General features: G+C 38.3%; 1 protein-coding gene across 1 annotated transcript in view; it reads right to left on the bottom strand.

Moving 5' to 3' along the window:
• Nucleotides 1-15,171, bottom strand: part of LOC149162617 (DNA ligase 4-like) — a 38,409-nt gene extending 23,238 nt beyond the window's left edge. The window contains exons 1-4 of the mRNA XM_089435240.1: nucleotides 14,741-15,171; nucleotides 585-749; nucleotides 282-373; nucleotides 1-86 (exon numbers count right to left, since the gene is read on the bottom strand). Of these exons, the coding sequence (XP_089291366.1) occupies nucleotides 1-86; nucleotides 282-373; nucleotides 585-749; nucleotides 14,741-14,932 (535 nt within the window). The 5' untranslated portion in view covers nucleotides 14,933-15,171. The remainder of the gene's footprint in view (nucleotides 87-281; nucleotides 374-584; nucleotides 750-14,740) is intronic.
• Between the last annotated feature and the right edge of the window lie 4,295 nt (nucleotides 15,172-19,466).

Here is a 19,466-nt window from a genome sequence, read left to right as displayed (position 1 = left end):
CTTTTAGAATAATGCGCAAAATCCACTTCATCTCCCCAGCAGTAATCTTTGAAATGAGCTCCCTTAAAACAGAACCCTTTGCTTCCCTGTACCATCCAATGAATGCAAACAGACTTGCATCATTAAAGTTCACCACTGACTTAATACATTTTTCAGCTGACTAAAACTGGAATTTATATACCCTTAACTGCATGATGAAGATTCACAAGTCAATGAAATAGCAACCACAAAGCCAAACAAAAAATGACGTAAAGATAATGTATTCACCTATTAAAGCATACCTTGTACTGGAGATGGTAAGGCAGTCTAAGAGAGAATTCAATGCAGTAATGGAAAGATCCAGGCATGGTCTATGTTGTCTTTTTGCCATAACCTACATTCATGTAGATGAGATGTTTTGTGCTTACATTTCAATCAAACAAAATATTCTAACGAAAAACCTGTAACAACAGAGTTTCTATATTTATCATTGTGAATTTGAACTTGGCATGCGTAAAACAAATTATATTGAAATTTTAAGCCTTAAAATCCAAGAATTGTTTTCATGCAACAATCTGAAATGAACATAGCAGATAGAAGAGAACCTGTGAGGCAATTATGGAAAAATCACCAACAGCAGAATTCGTAGCTCTTTTCCAATCCAAAAGCAGATGTCCATCTGCAGACTTAGGTGCTATACCAAAGGCAACAACCAAGCAGGATGCCAATGCTGCTTCTTTCATATTGTAGTTTTGGCGCTCTAGATCACGCTGCAATCAAACTTTCTCAGCATTAAATTAGGGTGCAGATGTGGTCATAAATATCAGAAATTCAGCAGGACGATGATTGAGGGAAATAACCTACATGATCACACTTGAAGTAAGGCCCAAATAACCTCATCTAAAATGAAATAGAAACAAAATGAGACAACAAAAATGACTGTTCAGGTATAATGTATATTAGATGATTTTACACGACTAAATAAACAAATTAAAATTGAAGCAACAGATTAAAGATCTCAACAAGTCCAACAATAATGCACCATAGAACAACTAAAGAATAGCAAGTGAATAAGGATATTGGACTTTCCACATTCTTTTATGAAAAGGAAATTTCTTATCTCTTTATATGCAAGAAGACGGGGATATTTTAACAGATTATAAGACTTTCAAAATAAAGCCAACAATCCAATACTGCATTTGTTACTTCTATATGAAATAATTGTGTTTTAACAAAAATAAGGCAAATAATGCATCACACATTTCTTATGTCCAGTAGCTGAAAAAGGCAACAATCCAGCCCTTGAAAATGTGAAGGGGGGAAACAATTAACAATACATAAGTTAAGTAATGGATGGTGCATGCTATTTTTCTTGAGGAAGGTATAAATGAAATAGCATTTATGATCCCCATATAGCATCTGATAAGATTTATTTTTGGCCTGGAGTCATGAACAGAATGAGTTCAATAAGGTTAATAGTATTAACCATGACTCAAGCTTTTAATATGGTCCTAGACATTGCTGAAAAGAAATAAGGAGTTCTGGAATAATTCAGAAAGAAGAGGAAAAAAAATTGTACTCTCGACATGAACTATCTGAAACAGTTAAACTAGAAAGGCCATTTATATAAATTAATATAATTGGGTGTAAGTAGGTGTTGATTTTTGTAGCTCGAGCAGGTACTTCTTGCACAGGCCTTGTGTCTAAGTGTGTAGAAATCGCCCACATTATCCTTGAAACACTTGATGTAGTGTGAGCAATTTGCTAATGTAACTTAGCCTTAAGTCTAACTTAGGAAAACGCACATATCAATAATGTTGGCTTATTGAGCTAAAAGAAACTTAGGAAAAGTAAAGGTAAGTTTTAATCTTAACCGTTGATCTCAAGTGAGGCAAGATCTAATCTAGGTCATTAATCACTTTGAGATGAGGGTTAGAGTTAGGGATTTAGCTCAGTCTAAAGTTATAAAAGCAAGGCTAGGGAGAGGGAGAAGACACACCATACAGCGGCACTAGCCTCAAGATGGGGAGGAGTGCGATACTCCAGTATGCCAAGTCCGAGGAAGGTGCAAGAAGTAGCAAGGGAGACATATTCAGATCAGCCAAGGAAAATCGAAGGATAGATCTAGGGCTTGATTAGGTAGATAACTCCAGGTTTATTGCTATATATGTAATTCCTCAATTGGGCCATTATCCAAGGAGGGAAGCCCAAGTAGGTTTTGAGTCATTATTAATGATGAACTAATTTGATTGGGCAAAAATTTGTGTGTCATTGTGATTGAGATCGGTATATTTGCTTCCGCTGAATTCTATTGTGTTAGGAACATAGCTGTATATTTAATCAATAGATCAATTTAATGCTAGGAATTAAGTACCGGGTGCTAGATTTGCAAGAAATCTAACATGGTATCAAAGATGAAACTCTGAAGAAAATTGATCTTAGAATCGCAGAAGCTAGGTTCATACAGGATTGTCGAAACCAAGTTTGACCACGATCATATGAGGCGGAAATTTTTTCAAGAGGGTCGATATCGCAGGAAGAGAGCTGGAACGATTGGGAAAGGGATTGCTATTGTAACTGCTTATCTTTTTGAAATAAAAAAGCTTTGGAGGCTACATGGTGTATTGATCTTTGTGTGGTGGTTTGAATCTCATGTGAGGTAATATTATTTTCTTTTTATGCATTGTCTTGAATCTTGTTATTATAGGCCTTTATAGGGGTATTGCTGCCCATAGGAGAAGATAAACAAACTTGGTTGTTTGTTTGTCTTCTTGCTTTCTTGCATTTTGGAATTGAAAATTACAGGTGCTTCTAGTTTTGATTGCCATGTTTTTTCCAAATTTCATTTGCAAAATTTGCCCTATTTTAACTGCTTTCTTGGCAAGATTTTAAGAAGTTGCACGTGCCTCAATATTGAAGGATTGGATCCTCCTCGGGTGGAGTATCCATTGTCCTTCAACACATAAGGAGCTACATTCCCACTAAAGCACTAAGTCTAGTCTCCATCTGCTTGAAGATTCCACTCATTTCTCTCCCTCTCTTCTTGCTTATAAATTATAAAATTTCACAGAGTTTATTCTTTTATTTTATGAGATTTCTTAGTCATATCTAGCAATTTAAAGTGCTAATTTGTTGTTGTCCTGGCAGCAAAAAAAATCAGCTAGGAAAAGCTAATTTACTTTGGTTTTCTTATTTGTTTTAGAGTAGAAATTTTCCTTTTTCCTTCAACATTTTCACTTGGAAGTTTGTTAAAATTGGCAACTAGGGAAAAACTTCATGTGGGTCATCTTATTCATGGCTAATAATATTTTTATTAGATTCCTCTCGTCGAGAAGTGTAGGATTGATATAAAGATCATCCGATTCCGATAAGTATTCATGGAGATATGAATTTATTTTGATTATGGAATTATTATGAAACCGACCTACAACTCATGTAGGCTCAGAAGCCCAACAGTCGCATCTATTCAAACACCAACATTGTGTATAAATACAAGAGGACTTTTCCTCATTTGGACTCACTCATCTCATCACATCTCTCTCTCTCTACTGTGCAGAAAAGAGTCTCTTCTCTACTGCGCAGAAAAGGGTCTCTCCCTCACACATGTGAAGCCGAAAGCTGCTGAAACTGAAGCTGCAACTACAGAAGTAAAGATTGACCTGCGTGGACTAGAAGATCTCCTCATCTGAACTGTGTTGTAGGTTCATCTGAACCTTCTCTAGAAGCCGCAACTTTTGGTGGTCGAATCAAGTCAATCCGACGGACGGTTTGCAAAATATCCACTGCCCTAGTTTGAAGCCGGAAGCTGCCGAAACTGAAACTGCAACTGCAGAAGTAAAGTTTGACCTGTATGGACTAGAAGATCTCCTCATCTGAACTGCGTTGTAAGTTCATCTGAACCTCCTCTGAAAGCCGCAACTTTTGGTGGTGGAATCAAGTCAATCCGACAGACAGTTTGCAAGATATCGACTGCCCTAGTTTGAAGCTGGAAGTTGCTGAAACTGAAACTGCAACTGCAGAAGTAAAGTTTGACCTGCGTGGACTAGAAGATCTCCTCATCTAAACTACGTTGTAAGTTCATCTAAACCTCCTCTGAAAGCCGCAACTTTTGGTGGTGGAATCAAGCCGATCCGACGGTCGGTTTGTGAGATATCGTCTGCCCTAGTTTGACGATGAAGCCGCTAATGTTGATGCTGCTAATCTAGGGTTTGCTACTGCTGATATAAATCAAATTTATTGTACTATTTCTCTCTGCTGAATTATTGAAGATAAGAGAAGATTTGATCAAAGGGTTTCCCCACACATTGTGGGGTTTGTCCCTGGCTAGCCGCCACATCTTGTGTCTCTTGTCTTGGCTTGTTTTCTGTCGATCATTTAATGTTCTATCTACACTTTACTTTATGTACATTTGATTGCTAATCTATGGAATATAATAAGAAAGAGAAGTAAACTGTTATAAGCATAGAACATACCATAACTTAACATGGAATCAGAGCTGAGGTGAAGACAAAGCCCGAGCAAGAGCAAGAGCAATCACTGAAGAGAAGATTGGCAAGGCTATCCTAAAAAAACGATGGGGTCCTCAACACTCTTTCCTGCTGAAGACAAGCTCTGTGAGAAAGCTGACTATCACGGATGGAAGATGTCTATCGATCTAACCCTTGAGGATCAAGGAGTGTTGGACCATGTGAGAGGCAATATTGTTGAGCCTCCATCAAATGCATCCGTTGTTGCCAAGAACAAATGGAAAACCAATGAAGTCTAAACAAAGAAGATCATCTGAGACTCTATCGACAAGCGCTTGGTGGCCTACATCTCCGATTTGGACACCTCCAAGGAAATCTACGATAGACTGGTGAGTTTATTTAAAGTAAATGATGCAAATCAAGTTTTGTTTCTTAGAAATAAGCTGAAGGAAATTAAGAAGGGTAAAGATGAGAGTATGCAAGCATACTTCTTAAGAATCACTGAGATCAAGAACGATCTCCTATCTATTGGGGAGACTATTACTGATAGGGAAATGGCACTCACGACTCTTGGAGGATTACCATCCGAATGGCACGTGTTCAAGACTACTCTTCTGAACAATAATGTAATTCCTAGTTTCGAGGAATTAATGGATAGATGCATTCAAGAAGAAACAAGGGTAGAAGAGCAAGAAATGCCCATGCCTAAAGGTCCTCCTGCTGCCTTTTCTTCTCATGCTAAGAAAATAAATAATTCCGAGACTAAATCAAAAGGAAAGGCTGGACCTAAGGATGGAAGAAAAGGACGATGTTACATCTGCGATAAAGCAGGTCACTATGCAAGGGAGTGCCCTGATAGAAAAGACTCACACCGGGACGATGATCAAAATCCCTCTGATGGCAATCAAAGGAATGACAAATTCAATAGCAAAGGTAAGAGGAGAGCTGGGAATCAAGGAAGAGGACAACCATTCAAGAAGGCTAGAAATTCCAACATGTATTAAATGCACCTGACCTCAAAAAGAACCTGGTGTCCATCTTGGCAATGGAAGACAAAGGCTACAAGGTAATCTTCAACGATGGCAAGGTACGTATATGGAAAAATAATGTTAAAGATGCCTTTACTCTTGGGTTTCGTGTTGATTCATTATATCACGTCGATGGAAGTCCGCTAGGTGTCATATCTTATAAGTTATGACACATCTCTTCAGTCTGAACTTTGGCATCGGAGGTTTGCCCACCTTCATTATATAGCTCTACCCAGTGTAAGAGAAATGGTGACAGGGATGCCCGAATTCCGAGTAGAGAAAGAAGGTGTATGTCCAGGATGTGCCGAAGGAAAGCTCAAAAGGGGACCATTTCCATCAAGCCAAAGCAAGACCTCCGATATATTACAATTGGTTCACTCAGGCATATCTGAGGCTGGCATTAAGAGGGAGACTACTACACCACATACTCCTGAGCAGAATGGTGTGGCGGAAAGGAAGAACCGTACGATTGTGGAAGATGTCTCTATGGGTAGATGATGTAACAATGCCTGATGTGGAGGAACCCATGGATCTTATTTATCCACCTGAGCCTCCCTCTTCTAGGAAGAGGCCTTCATGGCTTAGGGGGATACTTGATGATGCTGAAGGACATGCTGCACCCCGAGGAACCTTCCGTGAAAGTAAGAAACCTAACAAGTATCAGGGATACCTAACCATCATGAGCACGATCATACAAAATGAGCCTCCATCATTCTCAGATGTCGTCAAGCATCAAGTATGGAAGGATGCTATGACCAAGGAATATGAGTCTATTATGGAGAATGATGTCTGGGAAGTAGTTCCCTGACCCTAGGACAAGACAATTGTCACTTCTAAATGGCTTTACAAGATAAAGCATGCAGCAGATGAAAGTACGGAAAAGTATAAGGCTCGTTTTGTTGCTCGTGGTTTCTCCCAGAAGTAAGGTATAGACTATGATGTGATATTTGCACCTATTGCCAGATATACGACCATCTGCTCGATCATAGCCCTTGTGGCTTCACAAGGATGGAACCTACATCAGATGGATGTCAAGACCGCGTTCTTGCACGGTTCGATCAAAGAAGAGGTCTACGTGGAGCAACCCGAAGGATTTGAGATTTATGATCAAAAATCTCATGTATGCAGGTTGAATAAGGCTCTCTATGGGCTGAAGCAAGCACCCCAAGCATGGTATGAGAGGATTCACTAGGAGTCGATAGTTACTTGATGAAGCTGGGATTCACTAGGAGTGAAGCCGATCCTAACCTTTACTTTAAGGTTGAAGATGACAAGCCTCTCATACTAGTGTTGTATGTGGATGACCTCTTTCTAACAGGTGCATACCCTCTCATTCACAAATGTAAGAGGGAGTTGGCTTCTGAATTTGAAATGAAGGACCAAGGACTTGAAGTGTGGCAGAAGCCAAGGGAAATTTTCCGATCTCGAGGAAAATATGTGGTAAAGATATTGGAAAGATTCGGTACTGCAAGCCTGTGACTACCTCGAGGATCTTAACTTTTAGAAGTTATATGGTAGTGATGTCGGACCAGATTTGGGAAATGCCTCAGAGTTTCATAAACTCATTCGCACTGATGTTCTTGGTGAACCGCCGTCCGCACATATGTTTTGCATTTAGCATTGTGAGCTCATATTTGGTTGAGCCTCACTGGATTGATGCCAAGAATCTTCTGAGATATCTTCGTGACACAATTACTAATGGGTTAAGATACACTACCGGAGATGTGAGACTACTTGGATATACTGATGCTGATTGGGCAAGCAGTGTGGTGGACTGTAAGAGCACTTCTGGGTGTTGTTTCACCCTGGGATCTGCTTCGATATCCTGGATGAGCAGGAAGCAAAAGTCAGTGGCTTTGAGCACCGCCGAAGCAAAATATATTGCTGCTAGCATGGCCTCTTGTGAGGCAGTCTGGTTGCGAAAGCTCTTCAGTGAGCTGTTTGGATTTACATTGGATACCACTGTGATTCTCTGTAACAACCAGAGGTGGGATTCGATTATTGAGGAATCCCGTATTCTTTGATTTCTCCAACAGATAGACATCATCTGGGATATGGTAAGTCGATGAGCAAGGAGGCTCCATCGCATTAAGATGATGTACAGGTCGATACACCTTGTTAAAGCCCCGAGGAAAGATCTAATCTGTGATTTTCCCAAACAACTTGGAGTCGTCAAGAAACCCTTGTACAAGGGTCCTGCATGTTGCATACATTGAGCTCTAGGAGCTTTGAGGGCTTGCGGTTCTTACTGGAGCAACATACGACCATAGGGTGACTCACCCTCCCTTGGTGGTGTGCACTGGAACAAGATGATTCGCTCTCTTGTGGGACAAGATGATTCGCTCTCTTGTGGAACAGGATGATTCGCTCTCCTGTGTAGTAAGATGATTAGTTCTCCTGTGAGGCCTGGATTGATGTGTTCCCCATGGCGATTGTAGCGGGATTAATGTGTTCTCCTGTGAGGCCTGGATTGATGTGTTCTCCATGGCGATTGTAGCAGGATTGATGTGTTCTCCTGTGAGGCTTAGATTGATGTGTTCTCCATGACGGCCTAGATTGATGTGTTCTCCTGTGAGGACAGGATTGATTAGTTCTCCTGTCGACGCATCTTACCCATGCAGTCTGGGACTCATGGGAAGTACCTCTTATCTGATCAATGAGCAGGGAAATGAAGTTAGGGACCATAGTAGTACCGATGGACGCATCGTTGTATCTACCATACTCCCTATGCTAGGATGACCTCCATTGATCTGGGAGCAGTGGTACATACTCTGAGACTGACTTCGTGTCAGTGCAGTACTGGTCTGGGACCAGTGAGAGTGGTACATACTATGACGCTGACTTCGGGTCGGTTGAGACTGGTCTGGGACCAGTGGTACACTCTCTGAGACTACGATACTAGTCTGGGACTAGTGGTAGGAGTGGTACTTACTATGAAGCTGACTTTAGGTCGGTTGAGACTGGTCTGGGACCAGTGGAGTTGTACTCACTATGACGCTGACTTCGGGTTGGTTAAGACTGGTCTGGGACCAGTAGTACATACTCTGAGACTGACTTTGAGTCATTATGATACATCCTTGATCATTTCTTCTTCTTCATAATTCGGACAAAAGCAAAGCTGAACAGAACAAAGCAGAGCAGCGCATATCAGAGCAGAGTTGTACAGATCAATACAGGGCAGAACAAGACAAAGCAGAATAGGCAGAATAGCGCAGAGCAGGGCAAGGGTCAAGCTGTACAGGGCAGTGCATTTGATGGATGAATAGTAACGACCAATAGACAGATTGCAGATGAAGTTCTCTCTAGTTGAGAGGGAGTGTTAAAATTGGCAACTAGGAAAAAACTTCATGTGGGTCATCTTATTCATGGTTGATAATATTTTTATTAGATTCCTCTCATCGAGAGGTGTAGGATTGATATAAAGATCATCCGATTCCGATAAGTATTCATGGAGATATGAATTTATTTTGATTATGGAATTATTATGAAGCCGACCTACAACTCATGTAGGCTCAGAAGCCCAACAGTCGCATCTATTCAAACGTTGTGTATAAATACAGGAGGACTTTTCCTCATTTGGACTCACTCATCTCATCACATCTCTCTCTCTCTACTGCGCAGAAAAGAGTCTCTTCTCTACTGCGCAGAAAAGGGTCTCTCCCTCACACATGTGAAGCCGGAAGCTGCTGAAACTGAAGCTGCAACTGCAGAAGTAAAGATTGACCTGCGTAGACTAGAAGATCTCCTCATCTGAACTGCATTATAGGTTCATCTGAACCTTCTCTGAAAGCCGCAACTTTTGGTGGTGGAATCAAGTCAATCCGACGAACGGTTTGCAAGATATCGACTGCCCTAGTTTGAAGCCGGAAGCTGCCGAAACTGAAACTGCAACTGCAGAAGTAAAGTTTGACCTGCGTGGACTAGAAGATCTCCTCATCTGAACTGCGTTGTAGGTTCATCTAAATCTCCTCTAAAAGCCGCAACTTTTGGTGGTGGAATCAAGTCAATCCGACAAACGGTTTGCAAGATATCAACTACCCTAGTTTGAAGCCGGAAGCTGCCGAAACTGACACTGCAACTACAGAAGTAAAGTTTGACCTGCGTGGACTACAAGATCTCCTCATCTGAACTGCGTTGTAGGTTCATCTGAACCTCCTCTGAAAGTCGCAACTTTTGGTGGTGGAATCAAGCCGATCCGACGGTCGGTTTGTGAGATATCGTCTGCCCTAGTTTGATGATGAAGCCGCTAATGTTGATGCTGCTGATCTAGGGTTTGTTACTGCTGATATAAATCAGATTTATTGTAGTATTGTATTATTTCTCTCTACTGAATTATTGAAGATAAAAGAAGATTTGATCAAAGGGTTTCCCCACACATTGTAGGGTTTGTCCCTGGCTAGCCGCCACATCTTGTGTCTCTTGTCTTGGCTTGTTTTCTGTCGATCATTTAATATTCTATCTGCACTTTACTTTATGTACATTTGATTGCTAATCTATGGAATATAATAAGAAAGAGAAGTAAACTGTTATAAGCATAGAACATACCATAACTTAACAAAGTTTTTGGTACTTTTTATCCTAACAATTGCAGGTGTTCCCAAAATGTTTTGGGGCATCTTTCACCATTTTTGTTCAATAGTTTTTGCAGGTTCGTGAGCATACAATGGTGAGAGCTGCAGGATTTTCACCAATTTGGACCTTCCAAAGCACCTGGGAGAAACCCATGACCATCATCTTTGCAAAAGAAGGTCAAAACCAACATTCCCCTTTAGTCATAAGGGATACCTAGCATAATACCAACCATTGTAATTTTGAGGCAGCTAGGAGAATCTCCTAGGCATCCCATTCCCCCTTACCAGCGGGGGTCTTGCGTGTATTTTGTCTCATTTTCGTGGTGTGTCTAAATTTGGTTAAAATTAACATAAAGGAATAAACCTAGCACTGGAAAACATTCATTTCTTAGCTTAGATTTCGTTTTATTCACAAATTATATCTCATTATGTTTTAGATTAGATTTTTTGTTTCTGCAAATAAAGTAACAAATCTCTCCCCTCCAAGTCATGTTATGCTCTCGGCCATTGCAAGCGAAGCTTGATCCTTGGCATGATTCAAAGAGGTCTTGTGTTGGTTGAGTAGTTTAATAGGGGAAACCTCTTAACCATTTATCGTGAGTCTGGGAAAATGATTGTTGACTTGTGAAATCAGGGTAATTGACTTGTTTGTAAGGGCTATGCACAAATCGAAGGAATTGCCTTCGAAGAAACATTTGCTCCAATAGACAGATTAGAAGCAATAAGAATGTTCTTTGCACTTGCGTGTTCAAAAGGCTTCAAAGTTTATCAAATGGTTGTTAAATTAGCCTTTCTAAATGGAGACTTAAAGGAGGAAGTATACATTGAAGAAAAATAAGGTTTTGACTTGTCTGAAAATAAAGACATGTGTGCAAATTGAAGAAAGCTCTTTATGTGTTAAAACAAGCTCCAAGAGCTTGGTATGCTAGGCTGGATCACTATCTTCAACAACAAGGTTTGAAAAGAGGGGTCGCTCACAATAATCTATATATCAAGATGGAAAAGGACAACGTATTGATTACACTTGTACGTGGATGATGTCAACTTTGGAAGCAATAACGATAATATAAGTCATTGATTTGCTCAGGAACTGTCAAAGGAATTTGAAATGTTAATGATTGGAGAATTATCCTTCTTCCTTGGACTACATGTTTCTCAAACCAACGAATGAATATTCATTTCCCAAACCAAACAACTAAAGGAGATGCTCAAGTAGTTTGGAATGGAAGAATGTGCACCATTCAGTGCCCCTATGATTATCGAATGCAAGTTAAGCAAAGATGATGAATCTCCTGAAGTCAATTCAACACATTACAAATCTATGATTGGGATTCTACTATAGTTGACAACTTCAAGACAAAACATTATGCAGGCAGTTGGAATGGTTGCAAGATTTCAATCAGCGCCAAAGGAATCACATATGCAAGCGATAAAAAGGATATTTCTATACTTAAAGGGGTTACTAGATTTTGGGAATTGGTATCCCAAGAGTACAAATTTCACATTAACAGCGTACACAGATGCCGACTAGGTAGGTAGCATTGACAACAACAAAAAACACCAGTGGGAGTGCATTTTTGTTGGGAAATTGCCTCATATCTTAGTCAAGCAGAAAGCAATCATGAATTTCTCTTTCTACAGCTGAAGCCAAATACATAGCAGCAGCAGATTATTGTACCCAAGTTCTCTGGATGAAACAAACTTTATAGGACATCAAAGTGGAACAAGACCATCCCATTGTTATTTTCTACGACAACACTAATGCAATCAATATCTCAATAAATCATGTCATGCAGTCAAAAACAAAGCACATTCCAATCAACTATCATTTCCTCAGAGAACAAAGTCGTCAAGCAGAATGTCAAGACGGATTATATTGGCACCAAAGAATAGATTGTTGACATCTTTGCCAAACCTCCACCCAAAGAAACTTTTGAATATCTCGGGCAAAAGTTGGGAGTGATCTCTCCTTTATCTTAGTAAAGGAAGCCCAAACTCAAGGGGAGCACCCTTTGCTATTGATGTCAAGGGGGGAGATAATGCAGACATAGGGAGCAGTTGACAAGAAGTATAGAAAGAATTCAAACAAGGGGAGCAATCATCAGAAGAAGCAAATATCAAAGTATTGTCATCAATAACAAAGAGGGAGATTGTTGATAATGGTTATTGATGTCAAAGGTTGTCCAAATGAAAGAGGAAACTACATAGTCAAATAGCATATTCCGTGAAATTTCCAACATTATTGGCACTCCCTCTAATTCCAAAGGAATGAGGAGATATGAAATATTTTGTCAAGATGACCCAACCAAAGTACAAGCAAGCCCCATTTGGATACTCTATTTTTGAAGGCATTTTGACTCCAATTACCTAGCTCAAATGGGAACATAAGATATATGATTGGAAAACTTATTCCAAGACCTTTCCAGCGATACATGGTACACATTCTAACTCCTCACAATTGAGGAGAAATGAATTATTGAATATTCACTATACATTTTGCTAGTTGCACCAATCAGCCCAACCAATGGGCAAGTCAGCCCTAACCTAGCATCCAAACGCACTATAAATAGGTGTGAGAAGGAGCATTTCAAACCACTTGACTCAAGCATTCGGTTTTGTGTTTAGGAGAGCAAAGGAGCAGGTCTAAAGTTCCTGCCTTATGATCCAAGAAGAAGTGAAGTGAAGGCAAGTTGAAGTAGCTTTTTGTGGAAGGTTTTCGGCACACCTTTTGAAGGGTTTTTGGCATTGTTCTTCGGAAGGGTTTCTAGTTTGTTTGAGATATGTTTTTGAGGGTCGAGTACAAGTGTCTTTGGAGGTCAAGTAGGTGGAGTTCTAGTGAGGAGAAGATCAAGCTTCAAGCCTGTCTTGAGGGCTGAATTTTGTCCATGTAGAAGAGTCGAGTTTCAAGCCTGTCTTAAGACCGATTTGCAGTTTTGATTTGGGGAACGAGTTTTGTCCCTGTGAAGGCCGAGTTTTAGGGTTAAATACTGCTATATGAAGGCCGAGTTTTGGGGAACAAGTTTTGTTGTTTGAAGGTCGAGTTTCAGGGTTGAGCTCTACTATTTGAAGGTCTAGTTCAGGCCCGGTTTGAAGGTCAAGTCCCTGTGTCTTGAAGGCCAATTTTAGACCTGATTTGAAGTTCAAGTTTTGGTGTATTGAAGGCTGAGTTTAGGTTGGAGCCTACAATTATTGTAAGTTGGTGCTTATTGAGGATTGGTGTCCTCATCTTCTTGACAAGTTGGAGCCTGCAATTTTTGTAAGTTGGTGCTTACAGAGGATTAGTGTCCTCACAAGCAAGTGTAATAAATTAAAGGTTGTTTTCAAGTATTTCTTCTTTAAATTTGATTTGCATTTTTATCTTTGTGTTCATACATTGCAGATGCTTGATTATGTGATGTGAATTCAGTTTCAAGATTAACTAAGAGAAAAAATGTCAAAAGTAATGAAATACTAATTAACCCTCTCCAAGTATTTCCAACAGCAATAGAAAGCATAGAGCTCCATAATAGTAGTTCACAAGGTAAAGTTAAGAGAGGAAAAAGAAAGGAGAGCTTGTAGCTCCCAGAGAGAACAAAGAGAAGGCCTGAGGTCTAGAGAGATGAAGGAACATCGATCCCAACCAAGACAGCTGGGTAGAACTGTGATGTGGTGAAGATGGGCCTGTAGCTCGTAATGGACAAAGAAGAAGGAGGTTCCAACCTAAGTTACCGCCATATTGGGTAGAATCCCATGTAGAAGACGAAGCTGATGCACTTCCAGTCTGTGAGAGCTGGTTAGAACTGCAAGAGAAACACCAGGAAGAAGAACCCATGGCTCTTATCAAATACCAAGTCAGGCAAATAAAACAAGAAGAATTCCTGTTGTTGGGCGGAATTCAAGAATGGCTTTTGTAAGCCCAGCCGATGCTTAGACCAACGAGCATCCAGTAAGAAAGGACTTGACCCTGTTGAACTTTATTGTAACAGTGAGAGCCCTTCGCGACCGCATGCATATGAAAATTTCGTTCCAGCCAAATAGGAAACCCAGTATGTTGTTTATTTTCGTCCTGTGTGTCTGTGCGCACGCACTCGTGTGTTTGTTTCGCTTCCGTGAACGTTGTACACGTTATTCGGATCCTACAGGCGTGCCTGGATTCGTGCTTATTTCATCCTCCAACAGGGGAAGCCGCCATGGCCGCTCACTGGCCGGGTATATGCAATGAACAAAGTTTTAATCCGTCAGCATTCCACCCAGCGTTGATTGGGCGGAACTGATAGTAGAAGGAAGCATCTAAAATTTTCAGTAAAAATCTTCACTGGAAAGGAACAAAATACTTAGCAAATTGCCCACTGATATTCCTGCCTGTTTAATTGAGATATGATTATTTTTTCAGACTAGCTTTGACTAAGGACTTCCATGTCTATTCTTGCGGATAGATTTTACTTGATGTTTATTCAATTCTAATGATGTTAAATCATTTGCCCCTCTATTTTTTAGAGTAGTTCCGCATCGATCAATTGGGCACAACCAGAGATACAGGGTCCGTATTTTGACCACGGAATGAAAATGTAAGCAAGGTTACATATCCAGAAATTTCTAAATTTAGCCTTTGGTTTTACTCTGAAATTCCATATATTTAATAACGGGATATGCATGTAAATGTTGCAGGGGAGAAGAGCAGAAACGTGCGTGCAGAATTATATTGTTTCTTCCATACCTGTGGAATTAATAGTCGCACTACTCCATACAAGTCACCGGCGGCACGGGCTGCATCGAGCAATCTTTGCAGAGCGTTTCTCTTCTTCGAACTGGACCTGGGAGACTCTTCAATTCTTTCCAGCATTTTACTGAAGAAGGCCACACTCAGACTCGAGGGAGGATTCGATTTATTTGCACTTTCCATGTCCATCGCCTCGTTCGTCCCTCGGCTCCTCTTCTGCTCTGTGGTCTCCTCCTCCCTTGGGCATCAACCGCCTTAATATTTTTTTAGCGCCAAAATATAAATTAAACGGGCGAATTTATATAAATGAGTACTATGTTCAACGATGTTGAACATTACTGATTAAACCTTGCCGGTTGACCTGGGCTCAAGTACATTTTGGTCCCTGCAACGTTGTAGAGGTTGATTTGGCGTCCTTACACGAGCAGGAACCTGAAAGGGTTGACTTGGGATCAAATCTGTTTGTAAGGAATTGGAATTGAACGTCCTTTGCCCAAAGGAGTTTAAATTTTAATTTTAATTTTAGTGAGCGGTTTAGTCTTTATCAACTTTGAATAATTCCTTTCAACCCTTTATTAAACTTTATTGGTTGTGTGCTATTAATCAATTATGTGTAGTTTCAACTTTGAATAATTCCTTTTAACCCTTTATTAAACTTTATTGGTTGTGTGCTATTAATCAATTATGTGTAGTTTCAACTTTGAATAATTCCTTTTAACCCTTTATTAAACTTTATTGGTTCTGTGCTATTAATCAATTATGTGTAGTTTCAACTTTGAATAATTCCTTTTAACCCTTTATTAAACTTTATTGGTTCTGTGCTATTAATCAATTATGTGTAGTTTTTATAGAATTGAATCTTAGTGGGCAATCCAGGGCAATTATTTCTTTGCCCACTCAAGCCAAAAGTATGAATAATATATTATTATTGAATTTTAATTTAATTGATAATTAATTATAATATTTAAAATATAATAATTGTTTTTTTTTAACCACATGGTGAATCGGTAACTGTCAGGCCTAATCTATGGGAGACCCAGGATCAAATCTCATAGCTGCCACTATAACACCAAGAGCATAACCAACCACCTGCAAGTCGGGTATACTAAGTTCCTATGATTTTAGCAAGAGCAGACTCACGGGAAAGGGGAATCCGCCCCTCTAGCCGCCACCACAACAGGTCATTGTACTCAATGAGATTTGAACTTCAGTCTCCCCGGGCTTCGCCCATGTGACTTACCGTCAAACCACACATCACTGTACAAAATATAATAATATTAGTAGATTGGAGTTGAGGGTGTTAGAGGTCGAGCGGCTAGAACGCTAGTTGTCTCAACCCTCTGGTTTGTGCTTCCTTATCCATAAGGTCAGGGTCTTCTTCATTTGTCGTGGCGGGCATTGTTGTCTTTTGTTTGTGCTCTCTATGCATTGTTTATTGTGTGTTTTGATTGGTGTCGTCCAACTTTCATGTTATTGTAGTTTAAATCCTGCTTCTTGTTGCATTTGCCTATGTTTTAGGGTCACCATCGGGTTATTTTTGGGCTTTCTGGATTGCTTCTTGTCGCCCAAGGTTTCTGCCTACCATCGCCCTTCTCTACGTGCAGGTGCAGCTTTTGGGGTCTCCGTCGGTATTTCTCAGGGCTTTGCGGCTCTGTTTCTTGTCACCTGTTTTTGGGCTTAATGATGCGGCTATCAACGCAACCTGTGCATTGACATAGTATTTTTTGCAGAAGTTTATCTATTTGGTTTTTTGTTGGATATTTTTTGTGGGGGGGGTTTAAACCCTACCATGTAATGATGTTTTGTAAATGAAATGAAATGAATGATATTTTAAGGTCCACTAGACCATTAGTTCTTTGTTTTTCGCTCTTTGCAATTTAGTCTTTAATGCTTTTCTGATTCCACAGCCCCAGATGTGCAAAATGTACACACCCATTCTTCCCAAGCTTCTTTAGGCCTTTTCCACCGACTTGTTTCACACCGAAGTTGATGTGAGTTGGTCCTTAATTGAGCAATAAGAACCTTTAATGTACACACACGTTCTTCCCAAGCTTCTTTAGGCCTTTTCCACCGACTTGTTTCACACCAAAGTTGATGTGAGTTGGTCCTTAATTGAGCAATAAGAACCTTTTTTGTAAATCACACGTATGTGCAGCCCCTAGGATCAAATTAGTTTGTAGTGTTGATTTTTTCCATGGCTTTCATGTTGGCCCTTCGGTTTTTTTTGTCTTTCTTCATTAATGAATAAAATTATGTTTCGTTTTTCTATGGAATATATATATGTAGAAAACCATGGGTTGTCAAACTCTAAGCCTTCGTTTTTCTATGGAATATATATATTATGGTTTTTTCCATGACTTTCATGTTGGCCCTTCGGTTTTTTTGTCTTTCTTCATTGATGAATAAAATTATGTTTCGTTTTTCTATGGAATATATATATGTAGAAAACCATGGGTTGTCAAACTCTAAGTCTTCGTTGTCTATGGAATATATATATAATATACACAAAACCTTCGTTTTTCTATGGAATATATATATAGAGAGAGAGACAAAACCATTGGTTGTCAAACCCTAAGCCCAAAAACCAACGGTGGTAAATTTACTATTTTACCTCAATTATTTTTTGTTGACCCCCAAAAACCAACGGTGGTAAAACCTAGGTCTCTCAAGTTTCAACGATTTCACATATCTCGGATTACCAATTGAACTGGGGACATATTTTACCTCAATTTTATTTTAAATATTTTTTTTTATTTTTTTATTTATTTCTATTTTTATATAATTAGACTAAGTCAAAATATTTACATAATAAGACCAGACATAACATCTCTTCTATACTAGGTTAAAAAACACCTTTGACCACAATTAGATTCATTAACATTAACATATATACCTCTAGAATAAATTTATTAAAAAAAATGATATTAAATTAATTAATTTAATTATGTTTCGACTAGTGTAGTTTGATTGATGATCATCATGATAGGAAGGAGTTGTGCAAATTTGAGGTTGAAAATTCAATTTACCGTGTGGGTCATGAGTGGGGGGCATACGAGTTCATTTAGAGATTATAATGATAGGTATAGAAATTGACCTTGTACCAACAAGTCCAGTGTATTTACCATTTCATCTAGATACAAAATATATATATAATATTATTATTTTAAAAAAATAACAAACAACAACACAATAAAAATTAAACTATTAATTAATAATTATAATCATTAATAATATATTTCTAAAATAATTAAATCCAAAAAACTATACTCCAAAAAAGATATTGAAAATTTACTCAATTGAATAACTTATAACTAAAAATCCAAAATTTTAAAATATAAAACTTAATTTCCACTTTAATTTGTTTTTATTAAAAAAATCATAATAAAATATAATATTATATCATCTTTGTATATCAACTTTATATATATCTATATATATATATATATATATATATATATATATATATATATATATATATATATATATATATATATCAAGGCTTTTACATGAAAAATGTAAATAAATCAAATATTTCTAACTATTGTGAGTATTAATTTTTTTTAATAAATATACTTTTACCATTTTGTTAATTATAAATAAAGTTTGCTTGTTTTTAAACTATCAATTGAAATGGCTCTGAGGGTTAGCTTAATTGGTCGAGTCTATATCGTTAAAGCACCTTTTTCGTTGAGAGGTCATGGGTTCAATTCTCTCGACACTCTCGGGGTCAGGCTTTGTGGTTGAGCTAGCAAGAAGTGATCCCTTTGGGTGTATCTACATTATACAAATATTTCTTAGGTGTAATGATCATCAATCTCCAAGGTCCATGAACCACATTGAAAAATAAATAAAGAGTTGTAGATTTGAGGCTTGTTATTTTTCGCATTCATGATTTTATTGTATCTACGTTTCAAACCAACCTCTGTGGTTCATCATGAGGATCAGATGTGTAAATGGAGGATAGGGTAGGGAAGATAATGAATGGAGCCAACCTCTGTGGTTCAACCAACCTCTGTGGTTCATCATCAGGATCAGATGTGTAAATGGAGGATAAGGTGGGGAAGATAATGAACGGAGCCAACCTCTGTGGTTCATCATCAAGATCAGATGTGTAAATGGAGGATAGGGTAGGGAAGATAATGAATGGAGCCGACAAGTTTGCTATTGCTCAGAAATAAATTTATTTTACTTAATTAATTAACTAATTAATTTTTTATTTTTTATTTTTTTAAAAGGAAACTAAAGCTTGTATAAATTGAAAGTATTTGAATGCAGTTTTGATAAATAAAATTATTTAAATGTAAATTTATTTATTTAATATTTTTTTTGGATGTTATTTATTCAAACATTATTTGGTGTGATAATTATGATGTTATAATATTTCAAATATTATAATGTTTAACTAAAAGTTTTAATAATTAATTTGTTGAATTAATGATGTTAAATAAAGGTTTTTGGTTAAATATTTATAATGTTTATTATATTAATAATGTTGTTGTATTTTTTTATTTTTATTTTTTTTAAATAATGTTTTTTAGTGCTTGATACGGTTAATTAGGTTTGAAAAGACTAATTAAATTAACTTATTAGCTATAACAATTTTATGGATAGGTGAACCATTAAGAGATAAAGGGACCAGGGGTACCTAGGGGGTAGTAGAATCCCTCATTAGTGTAGGAATCGAATTGTCACTAATTTTCCAGTCGTCATCACGATTAAGGTT

Source organism: Pinus tabuliformis, chromosome 5_2, assembly GCF_031772625.1.
Source record: "Pinus tabuliformis cultivar Carrire ecotype Pingquan chromosome 5_2, CPIR1, whole genome shotgun sequence".
Taxonomy (NCBI): Eukaryota; Viridiplantae; Streptophyta; class Pinopsida; order Pinales; family Pinaceae; genus Pinus; species Pinus tabuliformis.
The sequence above is the reverse complement of the archived record's forward strand: the minus strand, read 5'-3'. Positions and strand labels throughout refer to the sequence as shown.